The following is a 16,941-nucleotide window of genomic DNA, read 5'->3' on the forward strand; positions in this document are numbered from 1 at the left end:
ACTCTACACTCCGAGTTCCTGGACCTCCTCCCCCACAGCGATGTCCTCATCTAAGCCACCACAGCTGCCCTGTTTCAGCTGACAAAAAGGCAGGATTTCTCCAGGATTTTAATGGCCACCTGAGAGGGTCTGGGATGAGGAACAAACGGAGGCCTCATCTTACTGCCCCTCCAAAGAGCCCCTGACTCCCCCCTGGGATTGTCAACAGGCAGGACACTGAGCAGAGCTGCAGGTCACAAAGTCACCATGCCAACCTTCCTGTCCATCATAAGGGACATCACAGGGAATTCTGCCCCCTTGGGGTGGGGGAAGGGCCAGCCCCCAAGGCCAGCCATCTTTGTGTCTTCTGCCCTCAGGGCAGGTAGCGGGGGAGGCTCACAGCTTTGGGGAAAGGGCTAGAGGGGCCGAGGACCCTGGGAACGCGCAGACACAGCAGAGGCCGGCGCCTCAGGTGGCCTGAGTGGCCGGCGTCCAGGGGGGCCGCAGGGGTAGCCAAAAAAAATGGGAAGCAGTGGGTCTGGCGTGCCGGGGCCCACGCTCTTCCTGCTGCTGGTGCTGCCGCCGCCACTGCTGAGCGCGGGGAGCTTCCAGCACGACGGTCCAGGCTGGAAGGATCTCCATCACCTCAGTCCGGACTGGGGGAACCTCTACCGCCACCTCATCCAGGACGCGGGAACCTTCCACCACCTCCGCGGCCCCAGCACCTGGACCCGGAAGAGACGGGCAAAAGACGAGAACTCCTGCCAGAGCTCTTTTGACCTCTACTTCATCTTGGACATGTGAGTGGCCCTCCTGCCCCTGACGGCGCCATTGGTGGTAGTACTGCTGTCTCTGATGTCAGTGTGGGCAAGACGTGGCTTAAACAGACGCCAGCTTCTGTGAGGGGAGAGGGTGGAGTAGTCTTGGTGAGACCTCTGTGGCCTCCCTCCTTGTCCTGAGGCAGAGGGAGTGACCTGGGCATTCGTTTCCTGGGACTTTTTCTTTGGGAAAGGAAAAAAGGCCACCATAGGTTTCTGGATGGTTGTCAGTCTCTCCATCAGCTTGTCTAGGACCTGTGGCCTGCACGCCCCTTAAACAGCTGGAGGGGCAGGTGATTGCTAAGCGCTCGCTATCTTCTCAGCCCTTGGGAGAAGCTCACTTTGGGTTTGGGGTTGTGTTTTTTGTTTTGTTTTGTTTTTAACCAAATGACCTCTATTTTTCCTGGGCCCCAGAGAGATTGCCGTGTCATCTGTTAGGCATTCTCCTGGTGTCACTGCTTAGAAAGTCCTTTGCTTTGCTGGTTTTAAATGTTTTGCTTCTTTCTTTGACTACTTAGAGATCCACATTACAGTTTGTGTGCACTTTCTGAACGCTTTGGTCTTTCTGCACGTGGCTTTGGGAAACCTGGGCTGTGCATTAGGTACCTTCTGGCCCTCAAGGAAGGAAAGGGATGGGCTGGTCTTCAGACTGGAGAGATTGCCTTGGTTCCATTTTCAACTCCTCTATGGGACTGAGGATAAATTTTACTTATTCGGTAATAACAGTGGTTTGACTCCCAATATCACTGAAGCACTTTATGGTCCCCAAAGCCCGTTACTGCACATCTGCCATCCTCAAAACAATACTGGGATATAAAGCAGGGAAAGTATTTGCATATGCAATCTCCTGGAAAGGGGTGAAGTAGCCCAGAGGCTGGTGGGGGTGACAGAACCCAGGCTTCCTGTGTTTCCCTAATTCCAGCATCCCAGTTTGTACTTCCTCTGATTCCTCTTATTCTCTGTGGAGACTGATGACTGGGGGTGATGTGTGCCCCAGCCCACTAGCTTCTAAGCAGAGGCAGTAGAGGTGGGAGCACCCTGCTTGCTAGAAGAGAAATTCCCTCCTCACGGTTCAGTGGCAGGAATTCTGAGATGCCCTGGGCACATCTTGTTGCCCAGGGTGGTAGTGATTCCCCTCTTGGGCATTGGGGTTGGGGATGTATGGGCATTGTAGGGGGATGACAGCCTCTTTGGGTCAGTCTTTCCAGAGAGTGGCAGTGAGTCCAAAGGGTCCTGTCAGCTGCCATCCTGTTACAGTGCCACTGCCCACACCCCTGCTGTCTGCAGTCAAGCCCAGTGTGGGCACAGCACAGCCCCAGGATGGATGGGGAAGGGCTCTGGGGACAGGTGGGTCACTTATTATGTTTCAGGGATGTGCTGAACACTAAGAACAACCAAGAGCTTGAGGAAGTAGGTTCTATATCCCTACTTTAAGGAGATGAAACTGAGGCTGGGAGTACTAAATGATTTGCTCAATGTCAATCAAAGTTAGTTTGCTGCAAAACATTAAATAGTGGAAGGATGCTCCCCTTTCCTCTCCTCCAAGAAGGGTGTGAGGTAGGGGGACTAGAAAGGCACCAGAGAAATGGCTTCCTGAGCCAGGTTGTCCCCACTTCCCACCCCTCTCACCCACCCCCTCCCCCACCTCCTGCCTCCTTTGGCTTCTTAAGTGCTGGGAGGCAGCACTGATCCCTCTGACATAGCTGGTGTAGCCGTAAAAAAGATGTTAACATCTTTGAATTGGGTTGTTTGGTTTTGGTTGTTGAGTTGTAGGAGTTCTTATGTATTCTGGATATCAATTTCTTATCAGATATATGATTTGCAATTGTTCTTTTGTTCTGTAGGTTATGTTTTCTTTTTTAATATTTATTTATTTATTTGGCTGCATCTGGTCTTAGTTGCAGCATGCGGGCTCTTCGTTGAGGTGTGCAGGCTTCTCTAGTTGCAGCACGCAGGCTTCTCTCTAGTTATGGCTCGTGGGCTCCAGAGTGTGCAGGCTCAGTAGTTGTGGCACATGGACTCTCTAGTTGTGGCACGCAGGCTCTAGAGTGCACGGGCTCAGTAGTTGTGGCTCACGGTCTTAGCTGCCCCACAGCATGTGGGATCTTAGTTCCCCAACCAGGGATCAAACCCGTGTCCCCTGCTTTGGAAGGCGGATTCTTAACCATTGGACCACCAGGGAAGCCCCTCTCTTTTCATTTTTTTTCATGGTATCCTTTGTACAAAAGTTTTTACTTTTGATGAAGTTTGGTTTATCTCTTTTTTCTTTATTGTCTGTGCTTTTGGTGTCATATCTAAAAACCATTACAAAATCCAGTGTGATAAAGCTTTTCCCCTATGTTTTTTTTATAAGTTTATTAGTTTTAGCCTTTACATTTAGGTCTTTGATCCATTTTGAGTTAATTTTTGTATATACTATGTAGGTGTAAGATAAGAATCTAACTGCATTCTTTTGCGTGTAGACATCTAGTTTTCCTAGAATCATTTGTTGAAAATACTGTCATTTCCCACACTGAATAGTCTTGGTGGTACCCTTGTCAAAAACCAATTGAATACATATATGAGGGTTTATTTCTGGGCTCTCCATTTTATTCCATTGTTCTATATGTCTGTCCTTATGCCAGTACCACACTGTTTTGGTCAAGCTATTAATACAATAGCTTTGTATTAAATTTTGAAACCAGAAAATATGAATCTGCCAACTTTGTTCTTATTCAAGATTTTGCTTATAGCTATTTGAATCCCCTGAGATTCCATATGAATTTTAGGGTGCCTTGAGGAGGTCTGGTTAATGCATAATGCAGAAGCACAATGAATATTTGGGAGAGGTCCATCACAAATGGGCGCATGTCGTGCATGTTTCAATTCTGACTTAGTCTGATTGTCTTGCCATAGAAAACTTTATGATTTTCCTTATGTTTTAACAATGATTCACATATTTTAAATTTTCTTTCAGCAATGTATTCTAGTTTTCAATGTACTGGTCTTTTGCCTCATTGATTAAATTAATTCTTGAGTATTTTATTCTGTTTGATGATATTGTAAATGGAATTGTTTTCTTAATTTCCTTCTTGGAATGTTCATTATTAGTATATAGAAATATAACTGATTTTTATACAGTGATTTTGTATCCTATAACTTTGCTGAATTTCCTTATTAACTCAAACATTTTTTGTGAAATCTTTGGGGGTTTTTACATGTAAGATTATATTATCCAAGAACAGAGATGTTAACATCTTTTTTCCTTATTTTTCAATTTGGATGCCTTTATTTCTCTTTCTTGCCTAGTTGCTCTAGCTATAACTTCCAATGCTATGTTGAATAGAAGTGATGAAAGCAGGCATCCTTGTACTACTCTTCATCTTTGGGGAAAAGCTTTTAGTCTTCACCATTGGTATGTTAGCTGTTTAGCCTTTATCATGTTTTTCATAGAATTTTTCTCTATTCCCAATATGAGTGTTTTTATGAAGAAGGGATTTTAGATTTTATCAAGTGATTCTACATCAGTTGAAATGATCACATAGTTTGGTTTCTCTGATATATTAATTTTATTAATTACATTGTTTGATTTTTACATGTTGAACCATCTTTGTATTGTGGAAATAAATCCTACCTTTTCAGATGCTGCTAGATTTTTTTGGTGAGGATTTTTGAATTTATATCCATATGAAATATTAGTCTGTACTCTTCTTGAAGTGTTTGTCTGGCTTTGGTGTCAGGGTAATGCCAGCCTCATAAAATACGTTTGAAAGTGTTCCCTCCACTTCAGTTTTTTGGAAGATTTGGAGAAGGATTAGTGTTAATTCCTCTTTAAATGATTAGTAGAATTAATCTGTGAAACCATCTGGTCCTGGACTTTTCTCTGTTGGGAGATTATTGATTACTGATTCAATCTCTTTACTAGTTATAGGTCTATTCAGCTTTTGTTTCCTCATGATACAGTTTGGGCAGGTAAGTGTGTTTCTTGGAATTTGCTAATTTCATCTAGGTTATCTATTTTGCTGGCTTACAAGTTCCAGTGTTCTCTTATAATCCTTTTTATTTGTATAAAATCAGTAGTAGTGTCCCACTTCATTCTCTTTTTTTTTTTTTTTGCGGTACGTGGGCCTCTCACTGTTGTGGCCTCTCCCGTTGCGGAGCACAGGCTCTGGACGCACAGGCTCAGCGGCCATGGCTCACGGGCCCAGCTGCTCCACGGCATGTGGGATCTTCCCAGACCGGGGCACGAACCCGTGTCCCCTGCATTGGCAGGCGGACTCTCAACCACTGCGCCACCAGGGAAGCCCCCACTTCATTTTCTGATTTCATTAATTTGAGTCATCTCTCTTTTATTTAAATCAATGGATATAAAGGTTTGTCAATTTTGTTGATCTTTTCAACATACCAATTTTTAATTTCACTGGTATTTCTCTATCTATTCTATATTTTATTTATCTCTGTTATAATCTTTATTATTTCTTCCCTTCTGCTACTTTGGGTTAGTTTTCATTTCTTTTTCCAGTTCCATAAGCTGTAAAGTTAGTGTACAGATTTGAGATTTTTCTTCCTTTTTAATGTATTTGTCTACAGCTACAAATTTCCCTCTCAATTCTACTTTCACTGTATGTTTTGGTATGTTGTGTTTTCATTTTCAGTTGTCTCCTGGTATTTTCTAATTTCTCTGTGATTTCCTCTTTGACCAGTTTGCTGATTAAAAGGGTATTGTTTAATTTCCACATATTTGTGAATTTCCAGATTATTTTCTGCTATTGACTTATAGCTTTATTTCATTGAGGTTGGAAATGATTTTAAGTTTTGGGGTGATTTCCATCATTTAAAAATTTTAAAGAAATGCTTTGTGGTCTAACAGGTACTCTATCCAGGAGAACATTTCACATGCACTTGAGAAAAATGTGTATTCTACTGTTTGGGAGAAGAGTGTTCTGTACATATCTGTTAGGTACAGTTGGCTTATGATGATGTTCACATCCTCTATTCCCTTATTTCTCTATTTTCTTATATTCTGTCTGATTGTTCTATTACTGAAAGTGGGATTTTGAAGTTTCTAACTATTACTGTAGAACTGTCTGTTTCTCCCTTAAGTCTGTCAATGTTTGCTTCCTAAATTTTGCTTCTCTGATATTTGGTTCTTATCTGTTTATAATTGTTTTGTCTTCTAAGTGAAATGACCCTCCTGTAATTATATAATGTCTTTCTTTGTCTTTTATAACAGTTTTATATGTAAAGTCTAGTTTGTTAATTATAGTCATCCCAGCTCTCTTTAGGTTTCTCTTTACTTGGAATATCTCTTTTCATCCTTTCATTTTCAGCCTCCTGGTGTCTTAGCATTGAAAGTGAGTCTCTTGTAGACATCATATGGTTGCATCTTTTTTGATCCATTCTGGCAATCTGTACCTTTTGATTGGAGAGTTTAATCCATGTACATTTAAAGTAATTACTGATAGGGAAGGACTTACATCGGACACTTTGCTATTTGTTTTCTACATGTCTTCTAGCTTTTTTCTCCCTAATTTTCTCCATTTCTACCTTCCTTTGAATTTAGTTGGTTTTTTTTTTTTTGTAGCGACAGGTTTTGGTTACCTTTTCACTTCCTCTGTGTGAAGCTATTTTCAATATCTATTATAGATATTTTCTTTACAGTTACCTGGGTATTCATGGTTACAAGTTAATATTCTCATGTATGATATATATATTATATATATATATGTAATTTTCCTGATTTTCTTTCTTTTTAAAAATCATTATTTGTATTCAAATATATTTGACATATGTCAAATAAATTTAGATAGCACCTCTATCACATCACATAACTATTATTTCTTTTTTTGTGGTTGGAATAATTAAGATCTAGTCTCTTAGAAAATTTGATGATTAAAATAAAATATTGTTGTCTGTGTTCACTAAACTGTGCATTAGATATCCAAGATTTATTTGTCAACTATTTGCAAGTTTGTACCCTTAAACAACACTTCTTACTCCCCCAAGCCCCTGGTAACCACCATTTTACTCTGTTGTGACGAGTTGGGTTTTTTAGATTCACATATAAGTGATATCATCGAGTATTTGTCTTTCTCTGTCTGACTTATCTTACTTAGTGAAAAGTCCATCAATGTTGCCACAAATGGCAGGATGGCCTTTCTTATGGCTGAATTATATTCCATTGTATATACATACAACATCTTCTTTATCTACTCATCTGTTGATGAGCACTTAGGTTGTGTCTATATCTTGGCTATTGTGAATAATGCTGCAATAAACACGGAAGTGCATATATCTCTTCAATATCCTGTTTTCATTCCCTTTAGATATATACCCAGAAGTGGGATTGCTGGGTCATGTGGAAATTCTATATTTAATTTTCTCAGGAACCTCCATACTGTTTTCCATAGTGGCTAAAGCAATTTACATTCCCATCAACAGTGTAAAAGTTTCCTTTTTCTGTGTGTCCTCACCAATGCTTGTTATCTCTTGTCTTCTTAATTATAGCCATTCTAACAGGTGTGAGATGTATCTCATTGTGTTGTTGTTTTTTTCGCATCTTTATTGGCGTACAAATGCTTTACAATGTTTTGTTAGTTTCTACTGTACAACAAAGTGAATCAGCTATATGTATACATATATCCCCATATCCCCTCCCTCCTGAGCTTCCCTCCCACCCTCCCTACCCCATCCCTCTAGGTCGTCACAAAACACCGAGCTGGTCTCCCTGTGCTATGCAGAAGCTTCCCACTAGCCATCCATTTTACATTTAGTAGTGTATATATGTCAATGCTACTCTCTCACTTCATCCCTGCTTCCCCTTCCCACCCCCGTGCCCTCAAGTCCGTTCTCTACGTCTGCATCTTTATTCCTGTCCAGTACATTTATTAAATGTACTGATGTCCATTAGGTTCATCAGTACCGCTTTTTTAAATCCCATATATATGCGTTAGCATACGGTATTTGTTTTTCTGTTTCTCACTTACTTCACTCTGTACGACAGATTCTAGGTCCATCTGCCTCACTACAAATAACTCAGTTTCGTTCCTTTTTATGGCTGAGTAATACTCCATTGTATATATATACCACATTTTCTTTATCCATTCATCTGTTGATGGACATTTAGGTTGCTTCCGTGTCCTGGCTATTGTAAATAGTGCTGCAGTGAACATTGTGGTACATGTATCTTTTTGAATTATTGTTTTCTCAGGGTATGTGCCCAGTAGTGGGATTGCTGGGTCATATAGTAGTTCTATTTTTAGTTTTTTAAGGAACGTCCATACTGTATCAATTTACATTCCCACCAGTGCAAGAGGGTTCCCTTTTCTCCACACCTTCTCCAGCATTTATTTTTTGATGATGGCCATTCTGACCCATGTGAGGTGATACCTCACTGTGGTTTTGATTCGCATTTCCCTATTGATTAGCGATGTTGAGCATCTTTTCGTGTATCTGTTAGCCATCTGTATGTCTTCCTTGGAGAAATGTCTATTTAGGTCTTCTGCCCATTTTTGGATTGGGTTGTTTGTTTTTGTGATATTGAGCTGCGATGGCAAATGAGATTGTTTCTTTAATTTCTCTTTCTGATCTTTTGTTGTTAGTGTACAGGAATGCAAGAGATTTCTGTGCATTAATTTTGTATCCTGCAACCTTACCAAATTCATTGATTAGTTCTAGTTGTTTTGTGGTGGCATCTTTAGGATTTTCTATGTATAGTATCATGTCGTCTGCAGTGACAGTTTTATTTCTTTTCCAGTTTGTATCCCTTTTATTTCTTTTTATTCTCTGATTGCCATGGCTAGGACTTTCAATACTGTGTTGAATAGTAGTGGCAAGAGTGGACATCCTTGTCTTGTTCCTGATCTTAGAAGCAGAGCTTTCAACTTCCCACCATCGAGTGTAATGGTAACTGTGGGTTTGTTGTATATGGCCTTAATTGTGTTGCGGTCTGTTCCTTCTATACCCAATCTGTTTGAAGTTTTTAGCATGAAGTGTTGTTGTAATTTGTCAAATGCTTTTTATGCATCTGTTGAGATGATCATCTGGACTGTTATCTTTCATTCTATTAATGTAGTGTGTCCCACTTTTTAATTTGCATGTGTTGAACCATGCTCACATTCCAAGGATAAATCTCATTAGGACATGGTGTATAATTATTTTGATGTGTTCTCTTTTTTTGAGTTGAGTACATAGTTCTATTTTTTAACTGAAGTATAGTTGACTTAAAATATTTTATTAGTTTCAGGTGTTACCATTAGTTTAAAAAGTTGTCTTGCACTTTAGCATGGAAGCTTCTGATAGAAAGTTTATATTGTGGGAGTTGTCAGAGTCTAGTGTTTGCTACCCAGCAAATGTTGGACATAACCGTGTCACACACATCTGCCCAGTGCAATGGGTAGAGCATGGGTTTTGAGGCGAGATCTGGATTCAGATCCATGTTAGCTATGGAAATTGTGGAAAATTCCATGACTTGTGAGAGCCTCAACTTTCTTATGAAAATGAAAATAATGAAAATGAAAATAATGCTGATATTATGGGGTTGTTCTGGAATTGGAAATCATGTATGTAAAGTGCCTGGTACATACATCTCAATGAATGATAATCTTGATAATGTTAAAAGAATCTATTCTTATTTTCATCACTATTTGTTGAGAGATTTAGATGCAGCCTAGAGGATGCAGAATGAATGCTAGGACCAACTAAGAGCCTTTTGTGGGAATGGTGTGCCAGAGAGCCCTGACCCCTGCCCACCCCCACACCTTTTCAAGGGGCAGGAGAAGAGTAGAGAGCTAGGAGTGGTTTATTGCCAAGGGGAATTGAGGGACCAAAAGAGTCATATCAGAATCACTGGAGGCTTTTCCAACCAATGCATTCTACATCATTTCCTGTGGAACAGCTCCACCAAGCCTGCCCAGCCATCCTAGTTTGCCACCAGAAGTCCCTCATCCCTAAAAGTTCCTGAGTCCCAAGCACACAGGTCTGGTTGGTCACCCTTCCCACACTCACACTGATGAAGTCATCACCACGGTGACCCACTGAGGTCTCTGAGGGAGTGTGGCAGCCTTCAGCTACATTGGTGGGCGTGGGGGGGGCGGGGGGAGTTGCTAAAGGGTCTGCTGGAAGCTGAGGAGACAGAAATTCTGCCCACACAATAGATGCACCTCATCTGTCTGACTCAGGTCTTCTTCATTTTCAGGTCAGGCAGTGTGAACAACAACTGGATGGACGTTTACGCCTTTGTGGAAGATTTGGTCAAGAAGTATGACAAGTACGACTTCTCCAAGTTTCAGGGTATTTACCCCTCCCAGGCAGAGTACACAGCTGTTTAGACTCAGTGGCCATGGGAGCCCCTCGGGTCAGGAGCACAGAGCCCAGGGGGGTGTTCTGAAGCAGAAGAGATAACACTGGTTCCATCAGGTCTCAGCAGCTTTCCTGGCTCCTACCTGGAAGTTGGGCCATATTGTAGGGGACACAGTCTGCCCTTGAGGACCTCATAGATGAGGAAACAGGCAAACCAGTAACACGATAACTAAACACCAGGTTAAATGGTGCCAAGGGCCAAAAGAAAAGGGTGAAGGACTTACAAGGCAAATTAAAAGGAAAAAGCAAGAATTCTTAGGAAAAAAGTCAAGGATGGTTTCTCAGAGAATGTGTAATTTTGAACTGGGTCTTGAAGAATGGGGAAAGACAGGGTAACGGGAACCATCAAGGAGACTTCTTGTGCAGTGAGTGATCTGTTCAGCTGGAGAGTAGGGTTAACTCAGGAGAAGGCTAGGAGATGAGGCTGGACAGGACAGATTTGGACCAAGGTCATCAGGGCTTATAATGCCAGGCCAAGGGACTTGTATTTCCTGCTATGAACAATAGGGAGCTATAGATAATTCTTGGTCAGGGGTCTGACATGATCAAGGTTGTGTCCCAGGAAAGAAAGTCTGATATTGTGGGTAAAATGTTTTGTAACAATAACGAGGAGCAGTAGGGAGCTTATCCATGAATGTATTGTAGCAATTTAGCTAAAAGATAATGAGGGTCAATGAACCAAAAGGCAGTGGCCAGGGAGAAGAAAGGGAGGGATGTATATGAATAGCTACCAAGAAAGAGAATGATTTTTCTAGATGAGAAGAGACAAGGCAGGGAGGGCTGTGAAGGGAGGAAGAGGAGTGAAGGTACAAAGAGACAAGGCAGGGGCTATGAAGGGAGGAAGAGGAGTGAAGGTACAAAGAATTTTATAGAAGAGGAGAAGCCAGCTGGGAGGCCCTCATGCCACGGGCATAGGTGTCTGTCTCCTGGTGTGTGCGTGTGTGTGTGTGTGTGTTTGGGGCGGGGGGCGTGTTGGGAGCATAGGGCTGGGGCAGGATGCCATCCTGGCACTTTCTTCCAGGAAGGCACCACATCTCCACAGGCCTCGTTCACCAAGATTCCTAAAATCCTTCACTAAAGATATAGGAGCTTCCAGGGTTTGGGAAATGGACCCCAAAGGGGAAGAGTTGGGGTGAGGAACAGAGAAATTGGAATGTACCTTCTTTCTGGCTGCTCATTGGCTTAATTTTGAGCCTGTGTCACGTACACCTTCTCATGAGCACGTGCTTCCTCCCCAGCCCTAACCTGCGAATATCCTTCATCACCTACTCCACTCTGGGCCACACCCTCATGAAGCTCACCTCAGACAGGTAAGTACTGCTTTAATCCCCCAGGCAGGCCTGGTGGATGGGGTCCGTTGAGAGCCCAGGGAGCTGACAGTTCCCACTGGGAGCAGGCTGGGCCATCCTGGGCTCCCCTCACCGTCCACTCTGACCCCCAGTCCCGGCCCCATGGCTCCCACTGACCCCTGGCTGCGCTGGCCCTGGCAGACCCCGTGCTGCTAGACCATCTCCGCCCCCTCTAAGCCCTGCCCTCCACCTGTCCTGTGTCCTCTCAGCGCTCTTCCCTTTCCTGAGAACTGGCTCACTGCAAGGACGCCTGGGATCTGGTGGAACAGATGTGTGGGCCCTTTGTGAACACTGGCCTGTGTTGGGCACCTGCTCTGTGTGTCACTCTCTGCTCTGGGCCAGTGGGGGAAGAGGGGAGGCACAGTCAGAACCAGGAGGCGGGGGTGGGCAGTGCTGAAGTGCTGGAGCTTCAGTGGAGGGGAGCTTGGTCCCTTGGTGGGTCTGAGACAAGGGAGCCCATGAGTGTGGGCTGGGGTGCAGGAGGGAAGCATCACACGCCAGCATCCTAGGTGGGCCGCTAAGAGGGCCCAGCGAGGTGCCCAAAGCCCTGGAGGTGGGAAGCTACGGAGCTCCTGAGTAGCCGGGAGGTTCCGATGCTTATGGTGCAAATGATCGGAACCCAGGGAGTGTATTGGTGCCAGTGCGTGGACACAGCACTCCCCATGCCTGGCTCCCAGGAGAAGCAGGGGCTGTGCTTCCTGTTAGGTGAGCTAGGGGAAGACATGGTTTTGTGTGTCCCTGTCTTCTGCATTTCAGAGAGAGAGAGACCTGAGTGAGGTTGAGGTGGAAGATAGCAAGTCAGTGGGGGGCTGTCAGGCAGGTGGCAGAAAGAGAGGCAGGGGCTGGGCGGGGGCCTCTGGGGGAGGAGCTGCCCGTGGGGGACAGGAGAACCGCTGCGTCCTCCAAGGCAGGGGTTCAGAGCCTGAACCAAGGGAGCTGTGGGGAGGCTCTTGAGGGTCTCCGGGGTCCTCTCTGGAAAGTAGAGGTGACGATGCCTTCCTCAAGGGAAGGTGTCAGAAGTGGGAGTGGGCTCAGGGGAGTGAAAAACGGGGTGGGATCTTAAGAAGTGAAGGGCCTGATGAGGGCGTAAGCAGCCTAGTGCACAGAGCTGGGAGTAGGGATGGGGCGGGGGCAGCCCAAGAAGAAGGCCCGCTCAGGCAGGAGTGAAGCCTGGCCAGGCTCAGTCCCGGGCCAAAGGCTGGGGAGCGATGAGAGCTCCAGCATATTTGGGGGTGCTGTCAACAAAAAGGAAATCTCCCCCAAAGTGTCAGGAAGAGGGGAGGGTGTTTGTGCTGGGGTGGGCAGGGCCTGGTTTGGCCTCCACTGGCCCTGGGTCACAGCCTCCTCAGCTCCTGGGCTTGGTCAGGCAGGGCAGGACCTGGGGCTCTCAGATCGCACCTCACGGCAGAATCCCTTCTGCGCAAGGCAAGAGCCAGCCTTCAGGGACCATGTTCTCCTTAGACTTGCTGTGACAGCTCAGCCCATCACACTGCACTAGCCTGAACCTAAGCCCCAGCCCTGGTGTGTCCCAGTCCCATCCCCTGCATCTGCTTTAACAGAGGCCGACAGCCCATCCCATGGCAGCCTGGGGTCCCTGCTCTTCCTCCCACATGGACGGGCCTCAGGCCTCTTTTCCAGCTTATGGTCTCTTTCTTCAGGAGCACATGAAGCCCAGGAGCCCTAGACTCTAACGGAGCATCCTGACTGCTTCCTTTAGTACCGATCCAGAGGGGGAAGTGGCTTGGAGGGACCAAGTCCACCTCAGGAGTCTGTGGCAGGGGAGGAGGGGACAGGGCAGGGGTATCAGCAGAGTGACCTTTCCAAACTCAGCCTTGCCTGTTGGAAGGTGATGCGCCCTCACCAGGGACCCCTTAGGTGCCAGCAGTACCGCCAGTCATATTGGCGGTGCTGGATTCACAGGTGCGCAACCATGGGTGCTCCCGCCTCACCACGGACGGTCAAGGCAGGGCCCTTGCTGAGTCCGCCGAGGTCTGCATGCCTGAGACAGAGATGAGCACATTGAAAGCCAGGCCCTACCCATGGGACCAGCAAAGCAGCATCCTCCACACCCGCTGAATGTGGGACAGAGAAGCGTTGACCAAGGCCAGTCAGTGTCAAAAACACAGGCAGAGAGGTCACCACAGGGCCACTTGTGTCCTCTGTGGTCCAGGCAGGTCTGCACAGGGCAGAATGGCACCAGGACAGCTGATCTGTTTTGCAGCAGTCAACCCTCGTTCCTCCTCAACCCCCTTTACTGTTTTTTTCAGAAATGAAATTCGTGATGGTCTTAGCAGACTTCAGAATATAGTACCTAGTGGAGCCACACACATGCAGGAAGGATTTAAAAAGGTACAGATCCTACAGCTCTGAGAATTTATTCTGCTTTACCCAGTTCTTCGAGTATTATTGGGTCATCTCACTGCCCTCCACCAATTTCCTTCATTTTGTTGCAGGCAAATGAGCAGATTCAACGAGCTAACTCAAGAGGTAAGATGCCTGCTGGCGTCACTGTGCTCAGGTGGGACAGAGCCAGGTGCGGGCCTCAGCGAGGGCTGGTGCAGACCCCCTCGGCCAATCCTAGCGCTGACCTTGGAGCGAGTCCCTTGTCCTCTCTGTGCTGCAGGTTCCTCCTCTGTGCAGTGAGGATTAAAACCACCCCCAGGGATGCTTCCAAGAACCACATGGCTTCATGCATTACATTCCGGGTTCTTACTAGATATCAAGTGCTTGACCTATGGTTGGGCTGCATGAAAAAGAAAAGAGAACTTCCAGGGATGGCGAGCAGACGGGGTTCAGTTTAGGGAACAGAGACCTTGGTGTCCCCCTGGCTGCCCACACTTTGTCCACCACAGCTCTGGCTCTGCCTCCTTTCCCTTGAGCCTCTTCCCTCCGGTTGACTCTCATCCTGTGACTGTGCCTCCGCCAGTGGAAATGGCTGTACTTGGCCCAGACCACCTGCATCGAGACTGTAGGGTTGCAGCCCTTGTCAGGAAGGATGCATGGGCTGCTGGGGAAAGGCGGGGAGCTGGGCGGGGGCTGCTGCCCAAGCACCTTGACCTCGAGTTCTGAATAGCAGGACCCACAGAGCCAGCAGCAGTGCCTGCCGGTGCCGCCCAGGACAGGGCCCACTGCCCCCTGACCCGGGGGTGTCTTGTGCAGTCGGTCGGCTGCTCCTCCCTGCGCTCACCTGAGAGGCTTGTCCTCGTCCCGTGAAGTAGCTGCAGTTGCCTTTCAGGGCAAAGGCCGTGCCACCTGCCCATAGTGAAGGTCCACTAGGAAGGACTCTGACCCGGTCTCAGGCTCCTCGTCTGTCAAGTGGGTCCTGGGCTGAGGCCCCTTCTCCCTCTAGGCGCTCTGGGTGTTGGGTACTCGGGTCAGGGTGGCCTCCCCCCAGTAGGAGGAGGTGTGAGAGCAGTGCTGTGGGCCTGGCAGCCTGAGGCAGGTCACTCCAGGTGCCTTGCTGACCAGGCCACTCCCTGCTTCTTCTGCAGAAAGCAAGGTTCCCTCTATGATTATCTCCTTGACCGATGGAACCCTGGAGGAAGCGCCATTTGAAATGACTAAGGAAGAAGTAAGTCCAGACCATTCTTCCCAGCTTTGTGCTCCACCTGTTTTGTGAATTGTACTCAACACTTTTTCCCTCTTAGGCTGACAAGGCCCGGAAAATGGGAGCAACAGTATACTGTGTGGGTGTAAAAGACTTTGAGGAAGACCAGGTAATTCAGAACAGGTAACCAGGTGCCACTCTTGAGCCCAGTTGGGGAAATCTTTCAAAGGCAGCTGTCCCAGGGTCTCCAAGAGGATGGCCCTCTACCCACCCCAAGTGTCTGGACAACAGGTAGCCACTGCAGATGAACAGCCAGTGCTGTGTAAACCTGCACACCAGAGGCGCGGGTGGGGGAGCTTTCCACTCCCTACGGGTGGGCTGCTAGCAGATGCCAGCGTGTGGCCTTGGAACCCAGCATGGCAGGAGGCGAGAGCCTGTCTCCTGGGCTGGGGCCTGCTGCGTCCTCAACCCCTGACCGTGTGCCAACCATCTCCTCTCTGCTGTAGTTATTGGAAATTGCAGACAGCCCGCATCACGTCTTTGCAGTGGACCAAGGATTCAAGGCTCTTAAATACATCATTGAGCCAGTGAGTGAGGGCTGGACGTGAGAAGTGGGACGGGGTAGCTTCTCGCCAAGCCCCCGTGTTCAAGCCCCTGCCCCTCATCTCCCTATTCTAGCTCGGAACTAAGTCCTGTATTGAAATTACAGCTGTGGAGCCTTCCAGTGTCTGTACAGGAGGTAAGAGCTGGAGTGCTGTTTTAAACACAGGCGTGTGTGTTTGTGTGAGTTGTGAATGTGCCCAGTGTGCGTTGTGGGTGTGCTGTGCGTGTGGGGTGTGCGTATAGTGTGTGTGGTGTGTGTTGATGTCTGAGTGTGTGGGATGATTGTATGGAAATTGTGGGCATAGGACTACATTGGGCATATAAGGGAATGTTTATGTGAGGTGCGTATGCCAAGTGTTGGGGGGGTGTATTTGTATAATTACTCCTTTCTTCCAGTGTTACTGATGTGTAATTGACATACAGCTCTGTTTAAGTTTGATGTATGCCACAAAATGACTTGACACAAAGATATTGCAAAATGATGAGTGTACATACTTTTTAAACTCAAAACCAGAAGTTTAATTAAGAAATAAGAAAAACCTTATTTTAAAAACCCTCAACAAAACACTAGCAAATAGAATCCAACAACATAAAAAAAACACAATACATCAAGAATAATTAGGGCTCACCTCTGAAATGCAAGCCTGATTCAGTATGTGAAGTATCAATGTGATTTTCCTCATCAGCACAATGGGGAAGAAAAATATGATTATTTCAGTGGATGAAGAAAAGAATTGGACATAGTTCACGGTCAGCGTCATACTAGCAACACAGACTGACAAAGGCATCCAACAAATACTCACAGCTATCACTACACCCAGTGGTTCAATGGGGTCGACCTCTCCCTGAGATCTGGAACTTGAGAAGATTGCCTTCTCTCCTCTGGGAGGGTCCCTGCATCGGTGTGGGGAGGATCCTGTGCAGTTGCTTTTCTGGAAGAAGCCCTCTCTCTCAGTGAGCTCTGTGTGTGCTGGCTCGTGAGTCCACATCACTGGGATTTGTGGAGCTGAGGTGGGTGGATAAGCACACGCTCCCACTGGTAACAGCACACAGCTGGATGCAGCTGGACGCAGACCCAGGAAGCTGGGCCTGGCCGCGGTGCTCTGAACTGCAAGGCTACAGCACGGTAGGCCATGGGGTCACACACAGCAGTGTTCATATCTGAGCTCTGCTGCCCCAGACACGAAACCAGGGCTTCTCTGGTGTCATGTGCCAGCCGTGCAGTAGCCTGACAGCTTCATTTCTCTGATTATGTCCCTGGGACATACACAGGCCTGTCAAACCATAGAGGAAGATGCCCATTGTC

General features: G+C 46.5%; 1 protein-coding gene across 1 annotated transcript in view; it reads left to right on the top strand.

Annotated features, from left to right (window-relative positions):
* Nucleotides 1-501: 501 nt before the first annotated feature.
* The window catches only part of ANTXRL (ANTXR like), a 36,420-nt gene continuing 19,980 nt past the window's right edge, over nucleotides 502-16,941 (top strand). Inside the window, exons 1-8 of the mRNA XM_067708894.1 lie at nucleotides 502-779; nucleotides 9,973-10,044; nucleotides 11,375-11,446; nucleotides 13,753-13,834; nucleotides 14,412-14,453; nucleotides 15,133-15,201; nucleotides 15,539-15,619; nucleotides 15,711-15,771. Of these exons, the coding sequence (XP_067564995.1) occupies nucleotides 502-779; nucleotides 9,973-10,044; nucleotides 11,375-11,446; nucleotides 13,753-13,834; nucleotides 14,412-14,453; nucleotides 15,133-15,201; nucleotides 15,539-15,619; nucleotides 15,711-15,771 (757 nt within the window). The remainder of the gene's footprint in view (nucleotides 780-9,972; nucleotides 10,045-11,374; nucleotides 11,447-13,752; nucleotides 13,835-14,411; nucleotides 14,454-15,132; nucleotides 15,202-15,538; nucleotides 15,620-15,710; nucleotides 15,772-16,941) is intronic.

Source organism: Pseudorca crassidens, chromosome 16, assembly GCF_039906515.1.
Source record: "Pseudorca crassidens isolate mPseCra1 chromosome 16, mPseCra1.hap1, whole genome shotgun sequence".
NCBI classification, from domain to species: domain Eukaryota; kingdom Metazoa; phylum Chordata; class Mammalia; order Artiodactyla; family Delphinidae; genus Pseudorca; species Pseudorca crassidens.